The sequence below is a fragment of the Macaca nemestrina genome, chromosome 2, assembly GCF_043159975.1.
Source record: "Macaca nemestrina isolate mMacNem1 chromosome 2, mMacNem.hap1, whole genome shotgun sequence".
In the NCBI taxonomy this organism is placed as follows: domain Eukaryota; kingdom Metazoa; phylum Chordata; class Mammalia; order Primates; family Cercopithecidae; genus Macaca; species Macaca nemestrina.
The window spans coordinates 39027094-39051813 of NC_092126.1; the positions used below are offsets into that span (position 1 = coordinate 39027094).

Below are 24720 nucleotides of genomic sequence, written 5' to 3' on the forward strand. Positions count from 1 at the left end.
GAGGAAGAGGAGGAGGAAGAGGAAGAGGAAGAGGAAGAAGAAGAAGAAGAAGAAGAAGAAGAAGGAGGAGGAGGAGGAGGAGGAGGAGGAGGAGGAGGAGTGACCATACTGCCAGATTATCCAGAAATGTTCTGGGTTGTTCTTGTTGTTTTGAAACAATTACTAATAGCATCTAGCATCCTTATCCCTCTGAAAAGCAAACCATCACACTTTTTATTTTTTTTTTTTGAGCTGGAGTCTCACACTGTCACCCAGGCTGGAGGACAGTGGCACAATCTCGGCTCTCTGCAAGCTCTGCCTCCTGGGTTCATGTTATTCTCCTGCCTCAGCCTCCAAAGTAGCTGGAACTACAAGTGCCCGCCACCAGGCCCGGCTAATTTTTTGCATTTCTAGTAGAGACGGGGTTTCACCATGTTAGCCAGGATGGTCTTGATCTCCTGACCTCGTGATCTGCCCGCCTCAGCCTCCCAAAGTGCTAGGATTACAGGCATGAGCCACTGCACCTGGCGGCATCACACTTTTTATAATAAATTCTGGAGTCATACTACCTCTAGGGAAATCCAGACTCATCACATTCAAGTACGACTTATCCAACTATCTGGCGTGCATCTAAAATACAAGGTATTTTGTCATCTGAAATCAATGGCTGTCACAGGTTAAAACATCTTTAAAAATCACCTTTTGGTACCAAAAGAAAATAAAGTTACAGACTTGTTTAGGCAGATCTCTTAATCACATTTTACCTGCACTGTAAACTGATTTCAATTCAGCATTTTATAATTCTATTAAAATGTTACTACTTCTCATTTCGGTAAAATAATCAGTTCAGTTTATCCCAGGTAGATGTCTGTGTATTTGTCTGTTCTCAAGCTGCTAATAAAGACATATCCGAGACTGGGAAATTTTTAAGTGAAAGAGGTTTAATGGACTCACAGATCCACATGACTGGGGATGCCTCACAATCATGGCAAAAGATGAAGGAAGAACAAAGGGACATCTTACATGGTGGCAGGCAAGAGAGCTTGTGCAGGGGAACTCCCATTGATAAAAACATCAGATCTCGTGAGACTTATTTACTACCATGAGAATCGTGTAAGAAAAACTGCCCTTATGATTCAATTATCTCCACCTGGTCCCATCCTTGACACGTGGGGATTATTACAATTCAAGATGAGATGTGGGTGGGGATAGGGCCAAACCATATCAGTCTGTAACTCATCTATAAAAGACTCCCTTGGCTGCAGACAGTGCTTCATGCCTGTAATCTCAGCACTTTCGGAAGCTGAGGAGGGTGGATCACTTGAGGTCAGGAGTTCAAGTCCAGCCTGGCCAACATGGCGAAACCCCATCTCTACTAAAAATATAAAGATTAGCCAGACGTGGTGGCACATGCCTGTAATCCCAGCTACTTGGGAGGCTGAGATGGGAGAATCGCTTGAACCCAGGAGGCAGAGGTTGCAGTGAGCTGAGATTGCACCACTGCACTCCAGCAAGACTCCATACCCCTAAAAAGACTCCCTCTACTTTATTATTTCTAAAGTCTCTTTCAATTTAGTATTTCACAAGTCTATTACTAAATTTTACCAATTAAAGTGTGTGACAGTAAAACAAAGAGAAATTCAGAGTAGAGCATAATTGGAATACCATCACACTATAAGAATATGGCTTAATTAAGCATTCATCCTGGGGGAACACAAGTATAAAAAGATAAGAGGAGAGATTTTCACAAAGAAAATTTCTTGTGAAACACAGGAGACCATAAAAGTCAATATAAACACCATGAATCATAAGAATCAACCTTTCAATACTATTTGCAGTTTCTTTTGTAGCTGTCAAGAATGCAATACAGGGCCAGGTGTGGTGGCTCACGCCTGTAATTCCAGCACTTTGGAAGGCCGAGGCAGGTGGACCACTCGAGGTTAGGAGTTCGAGACCAGCCAGACCAACATGGTGAAACCCTGTCTCTACCAAAAATACAAAAATTAGCCAGGCATAGTGGTACACACTTGTAGTCCCAGCTACTTGGAGGCTAAAGTATGAGAACTGCTTGAATCTGGGAGACAGAGGTTGCAGTGAGCTGAGATCATGCCACTGCACTCCAGCCTGAGTGACAGAGCAAGACTCTGTCTCCAAAAAAAAAAGGAAAAAAAAAAAAAAAAAAAGAAATGCAATACAGGATAACTGACAAATACATTGTAATACTGTTGTAAGACTTTAGAAAATGGTAGCAAACACAGGAATACAGTAAGACCATCTGAAAATTGTGCAGTAATAAACATTACAAATTACTTCTTTAAACGACAAACAGCCTGAAACTAAGTATTCATGCCTTTTAATAAATTGAAAAGTCCTTGAGCTTTCAGAGATAAAAAACATTTTCCTTTAATTAATAATCAAAGTCAGTTAGCGAAGATCATCATATTCCCTAAACTTTTCAGTAGTTATCTCATACTTATCAATTTCTGAAACTATTGTTGCTTTTTTGGTTTTTTTTTAAGAGACTAGGTCTTGCACAGGCTGGAGTGCAAATGGTGCAATCATAGCTTACTGCACAGCCTGTGCAACTCCTGGGCTCAAGGGATCCTCCCACCTTAGCCTCCCAAGTAGCCACCATGCCTGGCTACTTTTTATTCCATTCCTCTAAAACCTAAGGGAGATAAGAGTATAAGTTGAGATGGTTTACTAGACATGTGATATTTATGGGGTAGTTAGTGTTTTACTAAAAAAATTCACATTTTGCATTTTATTCTGTAATATATCTACCCTGGCTTGTTAAGAAAATAATGCTTCAAATCATTAGTATGCAAAGTGTGATCCTTGGACCAGGAGCATAAGCACTATCTTGGAGACTGTTAGAAATGCAGAATCTCAGGCCCCGTTCTAGAGCTACTGAATCAGAACTGGCATTTTAACAAGATCCTCAGGTAATTTGTATACACATTTAAAACACTATTAAACCCATTCTTTACTCAAATTCAACTCTCTAGCTAGTTTTGTTTCTGACTTTATTTCTCTATTCATTGGTAACTCTCTTAAAAAATAGCAGCAACTCCTTCACCACTTTCTGCTATTTTGCCCTAACACCCTTCATTCCACTGACTGAGTTCTTACTTCTCCAATTTTAATTTTCATACAGGCTACCTGTTTGTGTCTCTCTTCCTTATTCCTACGAAGTTCCCCTCTTACTCTCAAACTTGAGCATTCATAGAATCGTTTCTCTTCTTCACTGACATTTTAGCACAAATCAAAAACACTTTTTAACAAATAAAATTGAGAGTCCTAGGTTTCCAGATGTTCTCTACTTCTTTTGCAACTCTATTTTGTTTGCTTATTTATTTTAATTTTTTTTGAGACAGAACCTGGCTCTGTGGCAAAGGGTGGAGTGCAGTGGTACAAAATCTCGGCTCACTGCATGCAATCTCTGCCTCCTGGGTTCAAGCGATTCTTGTGCCTCGGCCTCTTAATTAGCTGTGATTAGGTGTGTGCCACCACGCCCAGCTATTTTTTTTCTATTTTTAGTAGAGACGGACTTTTGCTATACTAGCCAGGCTGATCTTAAACTCCTGGCCTCAAGTGATCTGCCCACCTCGGCCTCCCAAAGTGCTGGGATTACAAGCCTGAGCCACTGCACGTGGCCTGCAACTCTATTTTCAACCATTTCTAAATGAAGAAGTTATTCAGGAGTTCTTCAGATTTAATTTACCATTTCCCCATGACACGGCAGTAGTAGGAAATACAGATTAAAAAACAAAAAACAAAACAAACAAAAAATCCCCACACCATTTTGGTGGAAAAACCAAAGCTTACTTGCAAAAACAGATCCTAACATGTAAGTGTTAATTACAAAATTGTTTAAGCAATAACTGAATATAGCACATAAAAACATTGCTATGAGGCTTGTACAAATATCAAAACATGAATTCATATTTTTCTTTCTCCTTACTAAGTAATTTTCAAACAAGATAAAACGTGTTATTGACAGTCTGACAATTTTCAAAAACTGTTTAATGTGATGTAACAGCTATAGGCATAAAAACAAAAGAGGGAACAATAAAAAAAAGGTATGCAGGCTGGGCACGGTGGCTCATGACCATAATCCCAGCACTTTGAGAGATCAAGGCAGGTGGATGACCTGAAGTCAGGAATTCAAGACCAGCCTGGCCAACATGGTGAAAATCCGTCTCTACTAAAGAAACAAAAATTAGCTGGGCATGGTAGTGAGCACCTGTAGTCCCAGCTACTCAGGAGGCTGAGTGAGGTAGGACAATCCCTTGAACCTGGGAGGCAGAGGCTGCAGTGGGCCAAGATCGCACCCCTGTACCCCAGCCTGGGCGACAGAGTGAGACCCTGTCTCAAAAGAAAAAAAAAAAAAAGTTATGCAGTATTGCAATACTGTAAAAGTTTAACAATTGCCAGTCTGTATTCAGTATTGATCCACACCTACATGTATATTCAGAAATTCTTTCCACAAAAGGTAAAGGACTGCTTCTATATCATGCAATTCATGAAGGCAACTTTGTAAGAAACAGACTTGTTTTTATTTGATTTAAAAAAAATTAAAATGAAATGACAATTTTATTTAACATGTAATATAATAAAAATAAATGAGTTATCTTAAAACATTTTTTACCTCACTTTCAAGAAAGAAAAGAACCAGCATCCTAATGAGGTTTCCATTCGGGCTGTTTCTTCCCCTCCTCTTTGCTAATGCTTCTTCTGCTTGTGGGTCATGTCTGCTAAATAGCCTGGAAATAAATAACAGGGCATTGCAAAGTTACATGAATATGAACTGTAGTGTTCCCTCACCACACAAATCATTTCAGTGTTTAACAGCAACAACAACAAAAAATGGGGTGGGGCGGGGGGGGGGGGGGCGGTGGGGAGAGAAAAGTGTATCAGAGATCAGGCCAGGTGCAGTGGCTCATGCCTATAACCCCAGCACTTTGGGAGGCCAAGGCAGGTGGATCATGAGGTAAGGAGATCAAGATCACCCTGGCTAACACAGTGAAATCCCGTCTCTACTAAACATACAAAAAATTAGCTGGGCATGGTGGCGGGTGCCTGTAGTTCCAGCTACTCAGCAGGTTGAGGCAGGAGAATGGCATGAACCCGGGAGGCGGAGCTTGCAGAGAGCTGAGATTGCACCACTGCACTCCAGCCTGGGCGACAGAGACTCCGTCTCAAAAAAAAAAAAAAAAAAAAGAATATCAGAGATCAGATTATTCATCTATTTCAATACAAAAATGTAACTGATGTCATTATAGGTCGGAAAATGGTGGAATCTGAACAATGTCATATAGGTTAAACTAGACATAAAATGTAAAGGGAAACTTTTACTGATGAACAATGTTCAAATATGTGTGAAAATGACAAGCACTGCTATTATCCTGTATGACTGATACTAGAATATGTAATTTTAAACTGGGTTCTATTTTCTTTTTTCTTTTCTTTTCTTTTTTTTTTTTTTTTTGAGACGGTGTCTCGCTCTGTCACCCAGGCTGGAGTGCAGTGAGTGGCATGATCTTGGCTCACTGCAACCTTTGCCTCCCGGGTTCAAGCAATTCTCCTGCCTCAGCCTTCCAAGTAGCTGAAATTACAGGTGCCCACCACCATGCTGGGCTAACTTTTGTATTTTTAGTAGAGATGAGGTTTCACCACATTGGCCAGGCTGGTCTCAAACTCCTGACCTCAAATGATATGCCTGCCTTGGCCCTGAGTTCTATTTTCTTAAAACACTGATTTCACAGTCATATAATTACAACATATAACCAAATATTTCAGCAATAATTACAAAAATTTACACCTTATTATCTAGAAACATTACCCATGAACCCAACAGTTTTTAGTAAAATGACATTAATGATAAATTAATAAAAATATCAGGTAGTAGCAAAACATATGAAATATGGCCCAAAAAAGTGAAATTTTTAATTTGTTTAGATTTATTCTAACAAAACTTAAAAACTGCTAAGTTGGCCGGGCACGGTAGCTCACGCCTGTAATCCTAGCACTTTGGGAGGCCGAGGCAGGCAGATCACGAGGTCAGGAGATCGAGACCATCCTGGCTCACACGGTGAAACCCTGTCTCTACTAAAAATACAAACAGTTAGCCGGGCGTGGGGGTGGGCACCTTAGTCCCAGCTACTAGGGAGGCTGAGGCAGAAGAATGGCGTGAACTCGGGAGGTGAAGCTTGCAGTGAGCCCCAATGGTGCCACTGCACTCCAGCCTGGGTGACAGAGTGAGACTCCGTCTCAAAAAAAAAAAAAATTGCTAAGGTACCTTATTTCTAGGCATTGCTCTAGGTAAAAGGGATATTAGGAGCAAACAACGACAAAATCCCTGTTCTCTTGGAGCTCTCACTTTAGTGAATAAACGGTAGACAAATATATACTGTTGCTGGTTATAAAGAAAAAAAAGGTATATGTATATAGCATGTACTAGTTTATATGTAAAAGTCAGAGTAGGCCTCTCAAATGAGAGGTAATATAACTGAATAAAACGAGAATAATTTCATGTGATATTATAAGAAACCAATCTCTAGCAGAAAACGATTACAGAGAAGCTGAGTTTTTCTGGGGGGTGAGTGAAGATGAAGGCCTATTAGTGGACTAGAGAACTTATCTTGAAGCTGTATCTATACAGCTATCACTTAAGAGAAGGTTCTGTTTAATGGGTGACTTTCAGAGGGATGGTAAACGGACAATAGGAATATCCCTGATAACTGAAATATACCAATCTATTTATTTATTATTTTTTGAGACAGAGTCTCGCTCTGTCACTCAGGCTGGAGTGCAGTGGCCCAATCTCTGCCTCCTAGATTCAAGCGATTCTTGTGCCTCTCAGCCTCCCAAGTTGCTGAGATTACAGGTGCCTGCCACCATACGTGGCTAATTTTTGTTCTTTCTAGTAGAGATGGGGTTTCACCATGTTGGTCAGGCTGGTCTTAAACTCCTGACCTCAAGTAATCCACCCGCCTCAGTCTCTCAAAGTGCCAGGATTACAGGCCTGAGCCACCGCACTCGGCTTATGTTTTTTTGAGATGAAGTCTCACTCTGTCACCCTGGCTAGACGGCAATGGCATGATCTCTGCTCACTGCAACCTCCACCTCCAGAGCTCAAGAGATTCTCCTGTCTCAGCCTCTGGAGTGTTTAGAATTACAGGCGTGTGCCACTATGCCAGGTTAATTTTTTGTATTTTTAGTAGAGATACGGTTTCACCATGTTGGTCAGGCTGATCTCGAACTCCTGACCTCAAGTCTTCCACCTGCCTTGGCCTCCCAAAGTGCTGGAGTTATGGGGATGAGCCCCATGTCCAGTTGTACCAATTTAAATAATTCCATTTAGTGCATATAAATGAGGCACTGAGGAATTTGCTTAAATTTTGAGTATTAAAATGTGGAATTTTTGATGATGTATTAAAATATTGATTTCAGACAGATCTTACTACTTTTTGGATGATTGGTTAATACTGTGAAAAGCTTATGACTAGACTACAAGACACTATGTGTGTGTGGATGTGTACATTTAAGTATCTTTGAAAGCTGATCATGGAACTCCTGGGGATACTCCACAGCTTATTTAAGATTTTCTAAGTCACCATATTAAATGATGGAAGAATGATAAAAGAGATCATTAATCAAGTCATTAAACTGTAAGTTTCTCCAAGACAGGGACCTAAAATACACTTATGGAGTGAAGCTTTCATTTGCATAAGAATTGGCCTAATTTTCACAAAGAAACAAAAACTAATGGAGGCTCATCCTTCTGGATTTCTGTGGAAGATATTCTAACAAAAATTTTTTTGGTGTTCTGATATCAGCAAGATGGTGGAACAGAAGACTGCCCAGCATCACTCCCCCTACAAAAATACAACCAGAAACTATTCAAACACAAGAATACCACTTGAATATGCTAGAACTCTGAAGAGAAGTGGAGAAACCCTTTGGGCCCACAGAATCAAGAAACTATGATTAGTAAGAGAAATAGTCATTTCACACTGTGCCAACTGCCCCCTCCCTACAAGCCAGCAAAACTCAAAGAGAATTGCCCTCGACCCATGATTGCTAAGATAAGAGGGAATTAGAAGTGGAAAATTGCTCTCCTTGCTAGTCTGGGAATCTTCACAAGAAGATCACTCCAGTTCCATCCCACAGAAACCACTGGGAGTGCCAGGAGGCCAGAAAAACCTGGGGTTCACTGGGGAGAAAGAATAGGGTGCTGATCACAGTAACTGGTGCACAGATCTTGGTGGCCACTTGGCACATTGACCAGTGGGGACGCCATGTTGAAGGGAGTGGCCAGTACAAAAGCACTGCAAGGGGCATAATCCACAGGAAGGATCAAATCCCTAGATATATTTTCCACAAAGCCCAGGTGACTGTATAAAGTCTTTCCTTGGCCTGGAAACAACTTAAAGGCCAGGATTAAGTTGCAGTACCCACTTAAGTATTTCCCAGGTTGGGAAATAATGTAAGGCCAGCAATATAGTTCCAGCGCAGTGTTCCAGTACTAAGAGTCTTCACCAGACTGAGAAAGAACAGAAGTGCAGTGACTTGGTTCTGGAATACTGTTTAAATTCCAGCATTCACTATAAGTTCTTGCCAGACCAAGAAAAAAACAAGAGGCCATGGTTCAAGTTCTGAAACTAAGAAGTAAAGATCTAGTACTACCAAAGCAAACCTGCAAAAAGTGGAAGCAGTAGTTATCTCTTCAAATACACAAGCATCAACTTAGGTCAGGGAAATATTACACTACCAAACAAAACCAGTAGAGCTCCAGCAACAGATCCGGAAAAACTGAAAATCTATGAAATGTCTGACAGGCAATTCAGGGTAATCCTCTTAAAGAATTTTAAGGATTTACACACACACACAAAAATCCAAATAGAAAACTAAATCAAATTTGAAAAACAAAATGAGAAATACGAATAGAAACAATTTTAAAAAATCAAATATAAATCCTAGAAATAAAGAATGTAACTGAAGTGAAAAACTCACTAGAAAGCTTCAACAGCAAACTTAACCAAACAGAGGAAAGAACTAGTGAGCCTGAAGGCAGAACATATGAAATTACCTAGTCAGAAGAGCAAAAAGAAAAATTTTAAAAAGTCTATGAGAATTATGGGACACGTTCAAGCAAACTAACTTCTGCAAAATTAGCATTCCCAAAGAAGATGAGAGAGAAAAAGGGCCTAGAAAGCATATTAAAAGAGTAAGGCTGAAAATTCTCCAAATCTGGAGAAAAACAGCATCCAGGAACAGAAAGCTCAGATGTCATCAAACAAATTCAACCCAAAGAGGAATTTCCCAAGTCACATCATAATCAAATTAGCAAAAATCAAAGACAAAGAAGAAATATCCAAAGCATCAAAAGAAAAGAATCGTATCATATTCAATGGAGCTCCTATATGGCTTTCAATAGATTTATCGGCAGAAACCTTGAAGGCCAGGATAGACTGGGATGCTATATTCAAAGTTCTGAAGAAAGAAAATCGCTATCCAAGAACACTGTACCTAACAATATCCTTCAAACATGAAAGACAGATAAAGACTTTCTCAGACAAACAGAAGCTGAGGGAATTCATCAACACCAGATCTGCCTTATAAAAAATGCCAAAAGAAGTTCTTCAGTTTGAAAGACATGAATGCTAATGTGTTGGTAGAAGAGCTCAGGCAGGACTGGCTTATCTGTCATAATACAAAAGAGTCTTGGAAAATGTTTGGGGTCCAGGGTCTAAAACCCCTTGTGGCCTCTGGAACACCAAACTGTGCCAAAGTGGGGAAGGCTGCCCTGCCGTACCACAACTATAAGCCCAGGGCATAATACCCCTCGTGGCTTGGATGGAATCCAGGGCTCGGGGCATAAAACCCCTCATGGCCTCTGGAATGTGCGCAGACTTGTCAGTTGCTCTCCCAGGCTCGTAAACATGTTCTCCATTATCTCGAGCAGCAAAGCATATTCTATATGCGTCAAAAAAAATGCTAAACTGTCACAGATACACTTGATGCACCACTACCTATCTATCCTCATGTCCTCACATCCTCACCTGTTTACCCCCACATCCAAACATCCTCGCTACCTGCTTCTTTGTTTGATCACCAATAAATAGTGTGGGATCCCAGAGCTCGGGGCCTTCACAACCTCCACACTAGCGTTGGCCCCCTGGACCCACCTTATGCACTCACTCTTAACTTGTCTTTTCTCATTCCTTTGACTCCGTCGGACTTCGTAGCCCCCACGGCCTGGTGTTGGGTCTGATCACCCCAACACTAATGTGTAACAAGAAAACTTCAAGGCATAAAATTCACTGGCAAAAGTAAGAAAACTGAAAAAAATTCAGAGTACTCTGATACTATAAATGTGGTAAGTAAATGACTTATATCTTAAGTATGAAGACTACAAGAAAAAACTATGAAAAATAACAACCGGGGCCAGGCATGGTGACTTATGCCTGTAATCTCCAAACTTTGGAAGGTGGAGATGGGAGAATCGCTTGAGCTTAGGAGACCAGCTTGGCAACATGGCAAAATCCTGTCTCTACAAAAACAAAAAACAAACAAACAAACAAACAAACCCCAAAACAAACAACTGCAACAATTGCTGAGATAAGCAAAATTTTTAAAATGTAAATTGAAACATCAAAAAGTCAAAACGTAAGAGGGGAGCTGTGTTAAAGTGTAAAGTTTATTTATGATATTTTGCAATCAAAGCTAAGTCATTATAAGTTTAAAATAACCTGTATTTTTTTCTGTATTTTTTTTTTTTTTGACAGTGAGTCTCGCTCTATCACCTAGGCTGGAGTGCAGCAGCACGATCTTGGCTCACTGCAACCTCTGCCTCCTAGGTTCAAGCGATTCTCCGGCCTCCCAAGTAGCTGGAATTACAGGCACCTGCCATCACACCTGGCTGATTTTTGTATTTTTAGCAGAGATAGGCTTTCACCATTTTGGCCAGGCTAGTCTTGAACTCCTGACCCCAAGAGATCTGCCTGCCTTGGCCTCCCAAAGTGCTGTGATTACAGGTGTAAGCCACCGTGCCCTACATAAAATAACCTGTTTTAACTACAAGATATTTTTATAAGTCTCAGTGTAATCACAAAGCAATATCTATAATAGATACAACAGAAATAAACAGCACAGAATCAAAACCTACTACTAGATACAGAAAAATCAATGGGATCTACAAAACAACCAGAAAACAGCAACAAAATGGCAATGGTAAACACATGCCCATCAATAATAATCCGGAAGGTAAATGGATTAAATTATCAAATTGAAAGACATATAAAGTGACTGAATGGATTAAAAAAAATGACACAACTATATTCTGCCATAAGAAACTCACTTCATCTGTAAAGACACACACAGACTGAAAGTGAAGGTATGGAAAAAGATAATCCATGCACTTAGAAACCAAAAATGTAACAGGAGTGGCTATATTTGTTATCAAATAAAATAGACTTCAAGTCAAGAATGATTAAAAAAAGACAAAGAAGGCCAGAGGGGTGGCACATGCCTGTAATCCCAGCACTTTGGGAGGCCGAGGCGGGCGGGTTACAAGGTCAAGAGATGGAGACCATCCTGGCCAACATGGTGAAACCCCGTCTCTACTAAAAATATAAAAATTAGCCAGGTGTAGTGGCACATGCCTGTAGTCCCAGCTACTCGGGAGGCTGAGGCAGGAGAACTGCTTGAACCCAGGAGGTGGAGGTTGCAGTAAGACAAGATGGCGCCACTGCACTCTGGCCTGGCGACAGAGCAAGACTCTGTCTCAAAAAAAAAAAAAAAAAAAAAAAAAAAAAAGACAAAGAATACCATTTTACAATGGTAAAGGGTCAATATGACAAGAGGATGTAACAATTGTAAATATCTGTACACTCAATATTGAACCTCCCAAATACATTTTAAAAATTAAGACATAAGGAGAGAGAGAAACTGCAATACAATAGTAGTAGTAGGGGACTTCAACATGCAACTTTCAGCAATGGGAAGATTATCCAGACAGAAAATGAATCAATGATTCCAAAGAAACACTGGAGTTAAGCTGCATTCTAGACCAAATGGACCTAATAGACATTTACAGAACATTCCATCTAACAGTTGCAGAATACTCATTTTTCTAGTAACAAATGAAACATTCTCCAGGACAGGCTACAAGGTCACAGAAGAAGTCAACAGATTTTAAAATACTGAATGCATATTGAGTATCTCTTTTAACCATAATGGAATAAAACTAAAAATCAATTACAGAAGGAATGGAAATTGTTCAAGTTCATGTAAATTAGACAACACGCTCCTGAACAACAAATGGGTTAAAGAAGAAATTTCAGAATTTTGTGAGAGAGAAGAAAACAGAAACACAACATACTAAAACCTATCAAGTACAGCCAAAGCAGTTCTAAAGGAGTTTATACCAATAAGTATCTATATCAAAAAACTAGCAAAACTTCAAACAGACGACAATAATGAAACACAGCAAGGAACTAGAAGACTCACAAAAACAAACAAAAAAACAAAATTAGCAGAAGGAAAGAAATTATAATAAAGATCAGAGAATAAATGTAATTAAGACTAAATACAAAAGACAAATGGAACCACAAATGAACAAACCTTTAGCTAAACTAAAAAAGAAAGAAAGAAAGAAAGAAAGAAAGAAAGAAAGAAAGAAAGAAAGAAAGAAAGAAAGAAAGAAAGAATACCCAAATAAATAAAATCAGAGACAGAAAAAGAGACATTACAATGGTTACAAGAGAAATACAAAGGATCGGTAAAAACTATTATAAACGTCTGTATACCAACAAAATGTAAAACCTAAAAGAAATGAATAAATTCTTGGACACATGCAACCTATCACAAATTAACCATAAAGAAATAGAAAACCTGCTGGGCATGGTGGCTCACACCTTTAATCCCGGCACTCTGGGAGGCCAAGGCAGGTGAATCACCTGAGGTCAGGAGTTCGAGACCAGCCTGGCCAACATGGTGAAACCCCGTATCTACTAAAAATACAAATATTAGCTGGGCATGGTGGCAGGCACCTGTAATCCCAGCTACTTGGGAGGCTGAGGCAGGAGAATCATTTGAACCCAGGAGGCGGAGGTTGCAGTGAGCCGAGACCGTGCCATTGCACTCCAGCCTGGACAACAAGAGCAAAACTCCGTCTCAAAAAAAAAAAAAAGAAAAAAAAAAAAGAAAAAGAAAAAAGAAATAGAAAACCTGTTGAACAGACCAATAATGATATTGAAGCAGTAATAAAAATTAATGATATTGAAGCAGTAATAAAAAGTCTCCAAACAAACAAAAAAAGCCCAGTACCTGATGGCTTCACTGCAGAATTCTACCAAGCATTTAAAGAAGAACACCAATTCTACTCAAAGTATTTCAGAAAATTGAAGACAAGGGAATACCTCCAAGCTCATTGTATAAGGTCAGCATCACCCCGATGCCAAAACCAGACAAAGACAAAATAACAACAACAACAACAAAAACTATTAGACAATATCCCCAGTAAACATGCATGTAAAAATTCTCAACAATAACCAGCAAACCAAATTTAACAGCATATTAAAAAGATAATGTACCATAATCAAGCAGGATTTATATCAGGGACACAAAGATAGCTTAACCATATGCATTATCAATAAATGTGATACATCACATCAACAGAATGAAAGACAAAACTTATGACCCTCTCAATAGAGAAAAAGCATTTGAAAGAAATCAACATCCCTTCATGATAAAAACTCTCAATAAACTAGCAAAGGAAACACATCTCAAAATAATAAAGTCCATATAAGACAAACCCACAGTTACAATCACATTAAATGGGGAAAAGTTGAAAGTCTTTCCTATAAGAACTCAAGACCAGGACGTCAACTTTCACCACTTTTATACAACATAGTACTAAAAGTCCTAGTCAGAGCAATTAGGCAAGAGAATGAAATAAAAGACATCCAAATTGGAAAGAAAGAAGTCAAGTTATCTTTGTTTGTAGATGGCATAATCTTATATTTACAAAAACAGACTCCGCACAAAAAATTGTTAGAACTAATAAATTATGGAAAGTAGAATACAAAATCGACATAAAAATCCGTAGCATTCTTATACAGCAAAAGTGAACAATCTGAAAAAGAAGTCAAGAAGTCAATCTCATTTCCAACAGCTACCAAAAAAAAAAAAAAAAAAAAAAAAAAAACCCAGCTGGGAATAAATTTAACCAAAGTAAAAGATCTCTACAAACAAAACTATAAAACACAGATGAAAGAAACTGAAGAGGATATTTAAAACAAAAACAACAACAACAACAAAAAAGACACCTCATGCTCTTGGATTGGAAGAATTAAGACTGTTTAAAATGTCCATACTACTCAAATTGATATACAGATTCTATGCAATCCCTGTATCAAAGACATTTTTTATAGAAATTGAAAAAAAAACCCTAAAATTCATATGGCCCCACAAATTACCCACAATAAGCAAAGCAATCTTGAGCAAAAGCTGGAGGCTTTACACCACCTGACTTTAGAATATAATACAAAGTCTTATTACCCCAAATGGCATAATCCTGGCATAAAAACAGACACATATACCAATGCAACAGAACAGATAACCCAGAAATAAGTGCACACAGTTACAGCTAACTGATTTTCGGCAAAGGCACCAAGAACATATCGTGGGGAAAGGACAGCTGCTTCTTCAATAAATAGTAGTGAATTGCCGGGTGTGGTGACACGTACCTGTAATCCCAGCTACTCGGGAGGCTGAGGCAGAAGAATTGCTTGAACCCAGGAGGTGGAGGTTGCAGTGAGCTGAAATTGCGCCACTGCACTCCATACTGGGCGACAGAGTGAGACTCCGTCTTGGAAAAAAAAAAAAAAGAGAAAGAAAACACTGGGGATTCTTAAGAATATTAGTCTGGGTAGAGTTTTGGGGCAAGACCTCAATAGCATGTGCAACGAAAGGAAAAACAGAAAAATGAGATTATATCAAGCAAAAAAGTTTCTATACAGCAAAGGGATCAATAAAGAGACAACCTGTAGAATAGGTGAAAATATTGGCCAACGATTCATCTGACAAGGGATACAAGGAACTCAAACAACTCCTTAGTAAAAACGAAAACAATCCAATTTACAAATGGGCAAATGATCTGAATAGACATTTCTCAAAGGAAGACATACCAGTGGCCAACTGGTATACAAAACAGTGCTCTCATCATTTATTACAAAGAAAATGCAAATACAAAATCACAATGAGGTATCATCTTACCTCATTTTCAACAGTTATTATCAAAAAGACAAAAGAATAACATGCTGGCCAGGATGCAGAGAAAGGGGAATGCTAGTACACTGTTCGTAGGAAGGTAAACTAGTATAGCAACTGTGGAAAACAGTATGGAGGTTCCTCAAAAAACTAAAAACATCTACCATATGATCAAGCAACTCCACTGCTAAGTATATATCTACAAGAAAAAAAAAATCAGCATATCAAAGAGATATCTGCACTGCCATGTTCAGTACAGTACTATTGATAGTAGTGAGACATGGAATCAACCTAAGTGTCCATCAACGTTTGAATGGATAAACAAATGTGGTATTTATACACAATGGAATATTATTTAGCCATAAAAAGGAAATCCTGTCATTTGCAGTGACACAGATGGAACTAGATGACCTTATGTTAAGTGAATTAAGCCAAGCACAGAAGGACAAATATCTCATGTTCTCACTTATATGTGGGAGTTAAAAAAAGGTTGATCTCCTGGAGGCACAGTACAATGATTGCTACCAGAGGGCGGAATAAAGAGAGGTTAACGGGTCCAAAAATACAGTTAGAAGAAATAAGTTTTAGTGTTTGATAGCACAGTAGGGTGACTATAGTTAACAATAATTTATGGAATATTTCAAAATAGCTATTAATAGAAGATTTGGAAAGTTCCCAGCACAAAGAAATAATACATATTTGAGGTGATGGATATCCTACTTACCTAATTTGACCATTACACATTAGATGCATGTATCAAAATATCACATGTACTCTATAAATGTCTATCAATTTTTAAAGTATAAAAAATTTAGCCAATATTTCAAACATAGAAAAATATAATACAGATATAAAATAAGTACATTCTAATTAAGACCTTTTCTAACTCAAGAGTTACCAGTTTATGGCTTCTACTATACAGAGAACCCATCTCAAGTTTATTTTCTCTCTGAAACTACAGAAACAACAAATTATTTCTAAAAACACAAAGTTCTTTGACAAGTTAAGTGGAGAACAGACTAATTAGAATATAATAATCCTGAAAAAAGAAAGGCTACAGTACCTCCTTGATATTGGTGACAGACAACATCCAAAGATAAATATAAAATCAGCATTATTCTACTAGCCAGAGGTGTCAGAGTCACTAGGAAATTCAATATTATTTTAAGTCATGCCTGAAAACTTTGACTTTCTTCCTCTTCATTTTCATTGCCAGCATGCACAGTAAGTAGCTGGTTTCTTTCTTAACAGAGATTTCTTACACTCAAATAACTTTTCTCACTTTGAAAGGTACAAGTGAGTAGAGAACAATTTTTATTGTAGCACTGAATGCAGATACTGGATAGAGGCCAGGCCTGCTCATTATCAAAGTTAGTCACTGACGCACAGCAGTTGCCTAGTCCATGATTTATATTTGTATTTCAGCATAATACGAAGTTAGCATATATAATAAACTTTTGTAATCACCTGTGAATATTATTCAAAGCTAGTAATTTAAATCCATAAACAAAAAAACAAAACACAAAGCAAAGCAAAAGATATACACATATAACCAAGAATATGTTTATAGTTTAAAAATGAATTAATCAGCTAGGTGCAGTGGCTCATGCCTGTAATCCCAACACTTTGGGAGGCTGAGGTGGGAGGATCACTTGAGGCCAGGAGTTCAAGACCAGCCTGGGCAAGATAGCAAGACCCCATCTCTCAAAAAAAAAATATATATATATGTATACACACACACACACACATATATATTTTAAAATGTTTTACAGAATGAACTAATCTAATTATACAACACATACAGTAAATCACAATAAAAAATGTCCTTCCTAAGTGTTCACATGCATATACTCTCATTAGCTTTATGCTTTACCAAAAAATAAGGTTTAAAAAAAATTAAACTGCAACTATATATATATAAAACTTTCAGAATTACTATGAATTACTGATTAAAATAATCCTCATCATGCCCAGGTGTGGTGGCTCACGTCTGTAATCCCAGCACTCTGAGAGGCTGAGGCAGGCGAATTACCTGAGGTCGGGCGTTCAACACCAGCCTGACCAACATGAAGAAACCCTGTCTCTAATAAAAATACAAAATTAGCTGGGCAGGATGGTGCATGACTGTAATCCCAGCTACTTGGGAGGCTGAGGCAGGACAATCACTTGAACCTGGGAGGCAGAAGTTGTGGTGAGTCAAGATTGTGCCACTGTACTGTAGCCTGGGCAACAAGAGCGAAACTCCATCTCAAAAAAATAAAAAATAAATAAATAATCAATCATCATAATGGAGAAAATGAAAAAACATTAAAACTTGGGAGGCATTTTAAAGGAGATACTGCTTCACATTTAGATTACAAATGTTGAGAAAGTAAGATCAAATCTCAGAATTTTAAAGAAAAAACTAGTGATGAATTATCAATTATGTTAGCTTTTATAAGTTTCACGCACTCCTCCAATCTCCACTCACATCTAGCTGAGAATCATCCTCTCAGATTTCAGAAAAAAGGAGTATGTCACAAGGTACAGCATCCTCAAGGGTGTGATTCATAATGTATACATAGGCTATGAGGCTGTTATAGCCCTCAGAGTATGAGAGGGACATTTTCAGCACTGTGTTCAGTCACTATTACTCTCTCCTACAAACTCTAAAACAACAACAAAACAACATAGAAAAGTAGAATCTGTTTTCAAAGATAATCAGCTCACTTTTTGTGAAGGAACTCTCCAGCTGCCACAGCAACAGGGCGATGTGCCGAGTACACCAAGTGGTAAACATTTTCACAGTCTTCATTGGAAAGAGCTTCTTCACTTCCACTGAAAAATACAGAAAGTAACATCTGATCTAAAGCAAATGTTTATTTTCAGTTTTACTTTTATTTAAACTTTGTAAAGTTCACTATAAAATTCAAGGCTTAATAATTTTTGTCTCATCTTTTATCTTACTTTGAAAGTTATGTTTCTCCTTTTAGTATAAAAGACAATAACATAAAATTCAGAAAATAAAGATTCAACAAGAAGAAAATAAAATGCCAACAATTATTCTACTTTTTATTTATTTATTTATTTTTTTTGAGACAGGGTCTTGCTGTGTCACCCAGGCTGGAGTGCAACATCATGATCTTGGTTCACCACAACTTCTGCCTCCCGGGTTCAAGTGATTCTCCTGCATCAGCCACCCGAGCAGCTGAGATTATAGGCACCCAACACCACGCTCAGCTAATTTTTTGTATTTTTAGTAGAAACGAGGTTTCGTCATGTTGGCCAGACTGTTCTCTAACTCCTGACTTCAGGTAATCCACCTGCTTCATCCTCCCAAAGTGCTGGGGTTATAGGCATGAGCCACTGCGTCTGGCCTTCTTCTACAGCTTAAAATCTTAGAGCCAGGCGCGGTGGCTCATGCCTATAATCCCAGCACTTTGGGTGGCGAAGGAGGGTGGATTACCTGAGGTCAGGAGTTAGAGACCAGCCTGGCCAACACAGCAAAACCCCATCTCTACTGAAAATACAAAAATTAGCCAGGCGTGTTGACGTGTACCTGTAGTCTCAGCTACTTGGGAGGCAGAGGCAGGAGAATCGCTTGAACCTGGGAGGCAGAAGTTGCAGTGAGTCAAGATTGTGCCACTGCACTCTAGCCTGGGCGACAGAGCCAGCCAGACTCAGTCTCCAAAAAAAAAAAAAAAAAAAATTTGGGTAGAATAAAAACATACTTCCAAGTAACCTGCAATTACACTGGAAACCACAAAGGTAATTAAAGGTTTCACAGACATTTATTTATTATTGTCTATTAAAATACTACATGTCTAAATTTTTAGGACATACATGAGTACTTAAAGGTGTATTTATTACTTTAGATATAGTTATTAGAAAACAAAAAACAAATGAGCTAAAAGAACCTGGTTCTTTACAAACAGTAAGATGGACAAACGTGACATGACTTATGAAGAAAAAGAGAATACGAATAAAATAGAGGATGAAAAGAATTAAGAAAGAATGAGTCTTGGAAAGTAATAAGAAGATCATGAATTATAAAATTATAAAACTGTGATAAAACATTTTTAAAAGTTTGCAAAAATGTCAACAGTAACACAAAAGAAATAACATTTAATTAATTATTTATTATTATCTTTTTTTGAGACAGTTTCTTTCGCAGAGGCTGAAGTGCAGTGGCCCTATCTCGGCTCACAGCAACCTCTGTCTCCTGGGTTCAAGCGATTCTCCTGCCTCAGCCTCCTGAGTAGCTGGGACTACAGGTGCCTGCCACCACACCCGACTAATTTTCTGTATTTTTAGTAGAGATGAGGTTTCACCATGTTGGCCAGGCTGCTCTCGAACTCCTGACCTCAAGTTATCTGCCCGGCTCAACCTCTTACAGTGTTTGGATTACAAGCATGAGGTACTGCGCTCAGCCAATAGAATTTAATTTAGATGGTTAATCACGGAAGAAATAGAAATGATAACAGACCTCTTGCACAAAAGAAATTAAAAACTGGCTGGGCAGGGTGGCTCACGCCTGTTAATCCCAGCACTTTGGGAGGCCGAGGAGGTGGATCACTTGAGGTCAGGAGTTCAAGACGGGCCTGGCCAACATAGTGAAGTCCCATCTCTACTAAAAATACAAAAATAAGGCGTGATGCCACGTGCCTGTAACCTCAGCTACCGGGAGGCTGTGGCATAAGAATCACCTGAATCTGGGAGGCAGAGGTTGCAGTGAGCCGAGATTGCGCCAGTGCACTCTAGCCTGGGTGACTTAGTGAGACTCTGTATCCAAGAAAAAAAAGAAAGAAATCGACTGTCACAGTTTTAATAAGATAATTCTCTTATAGTTTCAAGAAATAATTAATCTCTGTCTTAGGACACTTCTTTCAGAAGAGAAAAAAAAAAAAAAAAGGCAAGAAACTATTGAAAGTATCTTACAGCCCGGCTCAGTGACTCACGCCTGAAATCCCAGCACTTTGGGAGGCTGAGGTGGGTAGATCACTTCAGGTCAGGAGTTCAACATCAACCTGGCCAACATGGCAAAACTCCATCTCTATTAAAATAAAAAAAGTAGCTGAGCGTGATGGTGCGTGCCTATAATCCCAGCTACTCGGGAGGGTGAGATATGAGAATCTCTTAAACCTGGGAGGTGAAGGTTGCAGTGAACTGAGATCATACCACTGCACTCCAGTCTGGGTGACAGAGTAAGGCTCTGTCTCCAAAAAAAAAAAAAGGTATTTTACAAAGAGAATACAAGACTACAACCTTGATTTTGAAGTTGGAAAAGGACAAGAAAAAAATGTCAAATTTACTCATCAACACGAACGTAAAATCCTAAGATATTAAATATAATACTGCATTTAAATAAAACAAAATATATCATGTTAAAAAAATTAATTCTAGCAATGCAATAGTGTTTACCATTAGACAAGTCTATTAATTTAACTTAGGCACGTAAATGAAACAAAAACCCCAGAAAACTCAGAATGCAAAGGAGCTTCTATCATATTAAAATCTATGACAGAAACAAATAATTTTAAATGATTTCCTAGGACAAGAACGGGAATAGCTATCAGTGACACTGTTACAGTGCTGAAGGTGCTGTCTATGCAATTAGACAAGAGAATGAAATAAAAGTTACAAGGTTAGAAAAGGGAGAGACAGGTCAGGCATGGTGGCTCATATCTGTAATCCCAGCAATTTAGGAGGTCCAGGTGGGTGGATCACTTGAGGTCAGGGATTCGAGACCAGCCTGGCCAACATGGTGAAACTCCGTCTCTACTAAAAATATAAAAATTAGCTGGGCTTGGTGGCATGTGCCTGTAATCCCGGCTACTTGGGAGGCTGAGGCAGGACAATCGCTTGAACCAAGAGGTGGAGGTTGTAAGCTGAGACCATGCCACCGCATTCTAGACTGCGCAACAGAGCAAGACTCTGTCTCAAAAAAAAAAAAAAAAAAAAAAGGAAAAGGAAGAGACAAAACTGAACTGAAACTGTTTGCAGGTTATATGATAATCTACATACTAAAATCAACAAAATCAACAAACTACTAGAATGCATTTTGGAACTCAGAACCTAAGAGTTCAAATAGGGTCCACATACTAGACCAACACAAAAATTAAAGGTTCTCTTCCTCAGCAATAACCAAGCAGAAAATACTAAATACTATTCTAACAAAAATAGCATAAGGTATTTCAGAATTAACTTACTAAATAATGCACAACCTCTATGAGAAAATTAAACCCATTAAGACCTAATGATATTTAAAAAAAGAAATCCAGCTGGGCATGGAGGTATATACCTGCCATCCCAGCTACTTGTGAGGCTAAGAAAAGAGGATCACCTCAGTTCAGGAGTTAGCAGTTTTAATGTGCCATGATCACATCTGTTAATATACTCCAGCACGAGCAATACAGTAAGAATTCTTCTCTTTAAAAAAGAGGAGAATTCCAGCATGTTCATGCATAAGTGATATAACATAACAAAGTACTTTAAATTCTCCTAAATTTATCATAAAAGTCAATGGAGTTCCAATATTCAAAATCCCAGGCAGGGTTTTTGAGGCACTTGACAAGTATATTTTTAAAATTCATATCAAACAAAAAGCAGCCATAAGAAGGTAAGTAGATTTTGAAAAAAAAGACAAAGAGGAGAAAACGACCCCATATTTAGAACATGTATTATAAAGCCACAATAATAAAGAGCACAGTGTTAGAGCCAAAATGTAAAAGGATTTCAAACAACAGTAGATCCCCGCATAGATATTTAGTTCGTGATAGATGTACCATCACAAAATAGGAAGAGGAGGATTTGTTATGTACGACTTTGCTAGGATATATTCTCTCACATAGATTCTATCTAGTTTTTAGTCAAACCCGTAGAAATACAGCTATAACATTTCTATTTTGAAATCTCTATCATATTAGTGAGACAATTTAATTGCTTTATTTTTTTCTTCTATATAATTCCAAAAAAAAGCCTATTTGGGAAACTGTCCCTTTGAGGGTTCTTCCTTTTGCAGCCTTCTTTCTCTCTGAGTCATTCATTCATTCTTTCATTCATTTATTTTTGATACAGGGTCCTGCTATATCATCTATGCTGGAATGCAGTGGCTCCATCACGACTCACTGCAGCTTTGACCTCCTGGGCTCAAGCTACCCTCCCACCTTAGCCTCCTAAGTAGCTAGGACAACAGGCATGTGCCACCATGCCAGTTAATTTTTTTTATTATTTGTAGAGACAGGGTCTCCTCTATGTTGCCCAGGCTGTTCTTGAACCTCTGGGCTCAAGTGATCCTCCCACCTCAGCCTCCCAAAATGCTGGGATTATAGGTAGGAGCCAACATACTGGACCTGCTTTGTTTTAAACAGAAAGGTAAGTTACATCATTGATATTTTCTCTAGGTAATTTTTATGTGGAAGAAGTAAACAATAGTTAAAATAAAAAACAAAAACAGAAAAAAACAGAAAACACTGTTTTAAATCTAATCTTAAAACATAGAAGTAGAACCTAAAATGATAAATACATACATAAGGACTATACATAGATAGGACATTAAAAATCCTGGGGGAAAAGCATTAAAATATCAATAAAGTTAAAACAGTAATAGATATTACTTACTGAAGTATCAGAGTAACCAATCGAATAGCTTCCACAGCAACATCATACTCTTTATCAAGTGTCATTGACACAATGCGATCCTGAAAAAAAACGTTGTAAAACAAACCAACTATGAACAGAAAATAAGCTGGGACAGACCTAATATAATGTATTCTGGGATATATATGCAATACTAATGATCGGTTAAAGAAAAAGCTTTACTCTTGAAACTGCAGTATCATAGTCCTACTCACACAAAGGGGATATTAGTATAAATGTTTGTAATTTAAAACCTTTCTCAACAATTGCTATTCCCTAAACCCTGTATCAGGTAAGCCTTAACTTACAAAATTACTATCTTTATAAAAAGCTGTAAAGAAAATTAAGCAGGTGAACCTTCTTCCAAAGGTAATAAATAAGAACTCATGGTAATATATTTTGTAAAGCAGAGATTCACTTATCTATTTCATATGAGTTTATTTAAAGAACATGTAGTAAAAGCAGGGGTCCCCAAGCCTGGTCTGTAGCCTGTTAGGAACTGGGCCACGCAGCAAGGGGTGAGTGGCAGGTGAGCAAGTGAGCCAGCGAAGTTGTTTCATCTGTATTTACAGCTATTCTCCATCACTCCCACTACCGCCTGAACTCCATCTCTTGTCACATCAGCAGTGGCATTAGATTTTCAATAGGAACAACCGGAACATGAACCCTATTGTGAACTGTGCATGCAAGGGATCTGCGTTGTGTGCTCCTTATGAGAATCTAATGCCTGATGATCTGTTACTGTCTCCCATTACCCCTAGATGGGACCATCTAGTTGCAGGAAAACAAGTTCAGGGCTGCAATGATTGTGCAAACATATACATTGTGGTGAGTCGTATAACTGTTTCATTACATATTACAATGTAATAACAGAAATACAGTGCCCAATAAATGTAATGCACTTGAATCATCCTGAAACCATCCCCTCAACCCCCACCTCGGTCCATGGAAAAAACTGTCTTCCATGAAACTGGTCCCTGGTGCCAAAAAGGCTGGGGACTGCTGTAATAAAGAATATGAACTAAACACTTATATGATAATGTAATTTGCTAAACTAGCTGTAACTAGCATTTGTAAAGAGAAAAATTAAATAAGCTTATCATTCTTGATGCTTACCTTGAATCGGTTAGTGAATAGTTCCAATTTGGGGAATAATTCTCTATTGGTATACAGACTCTGTAGAGCTTTCAAACACTTCAGCCTGACTTCCCCTTGCTTCAGAAATACAAATAAAAGCACAACATAAGGAATCAATTCCACACCACAGTTTTCAAGTCTATATGAGGACTAAAATTTAGCTTAACCATTCAACTAACTACATATTGTAACAACACAGGATGAGACTGAAGAATTGTATAGTGTGTGTTGCCCTTATATGTAAAAAAAAAAAAAAAAAAAAAAAAGCACTGAAAACACCTTAGTTACTTGAGAGTAAGTTATGCCTATTTCAAGTATTTATCAACTCTGACTCAACATGTAGTATATCCCACATCATCCAGAGGCACAGAGAGAGAATTTTAAACCTATAATTAGGGAAAAGTATGTTTATTTGCCCTTTATGTAATTATTGAATAATCCCATGGAAAAACCTGATTTTTATACTAAAAGGTCATCATTTATTCATGCAACAAATATTTACTGGATTCATTTTATATTCCAGGGACAGCAGTCAGGAAAACAGAAATAACACAATGTTTAAAACAGAGGCAAAATGACACAGTGAAGAGTCCTAGGAGTGCTATTTATTGGTGGAATGTCTTTAATAAAGTCATTAACTTGGAGTACACGATGATGGTGACCAAAATGCATTCAGGATCACCTAGAAATCTAGACAAGTCTCTCAAA

General features: G+C 38.2%; 1 protein-coding gene across 7 annotated transcripts in view; it reads right to left on the reverse strand.

Moving 5' to 3' along the window:
* Positions 1–24720, reverse strand: part of LOC105469915 (STAG1 cohesin complex component) — a 404557-nt gene that overhangs the window by 112978 nt on the left and 266859 nt on the right. For all 7 annotated transcript variants that reach the window (XM_011721505.2, XM_071090955.1, XM_071090954.1 and 4 more), the window contains 4 exons: positions 23992–24090; positions 22858–22937; positions 17968–18075; positions 4631–4745 (listed from right to left, as the gene is read on the reverse strand). In XM_011721505.2, coding sequence (XP_011719807.1) covers positions 4631–4745; positions 17968–18075; positions 22858–22937; positions 23992–24090 — 402 coding nt within the window. The remainder of the gene's footprint in view (positions 1–4630; positions 4746–17967; positions 18076–22857; positions 22938–23991; positions 24091–24720) is intronic.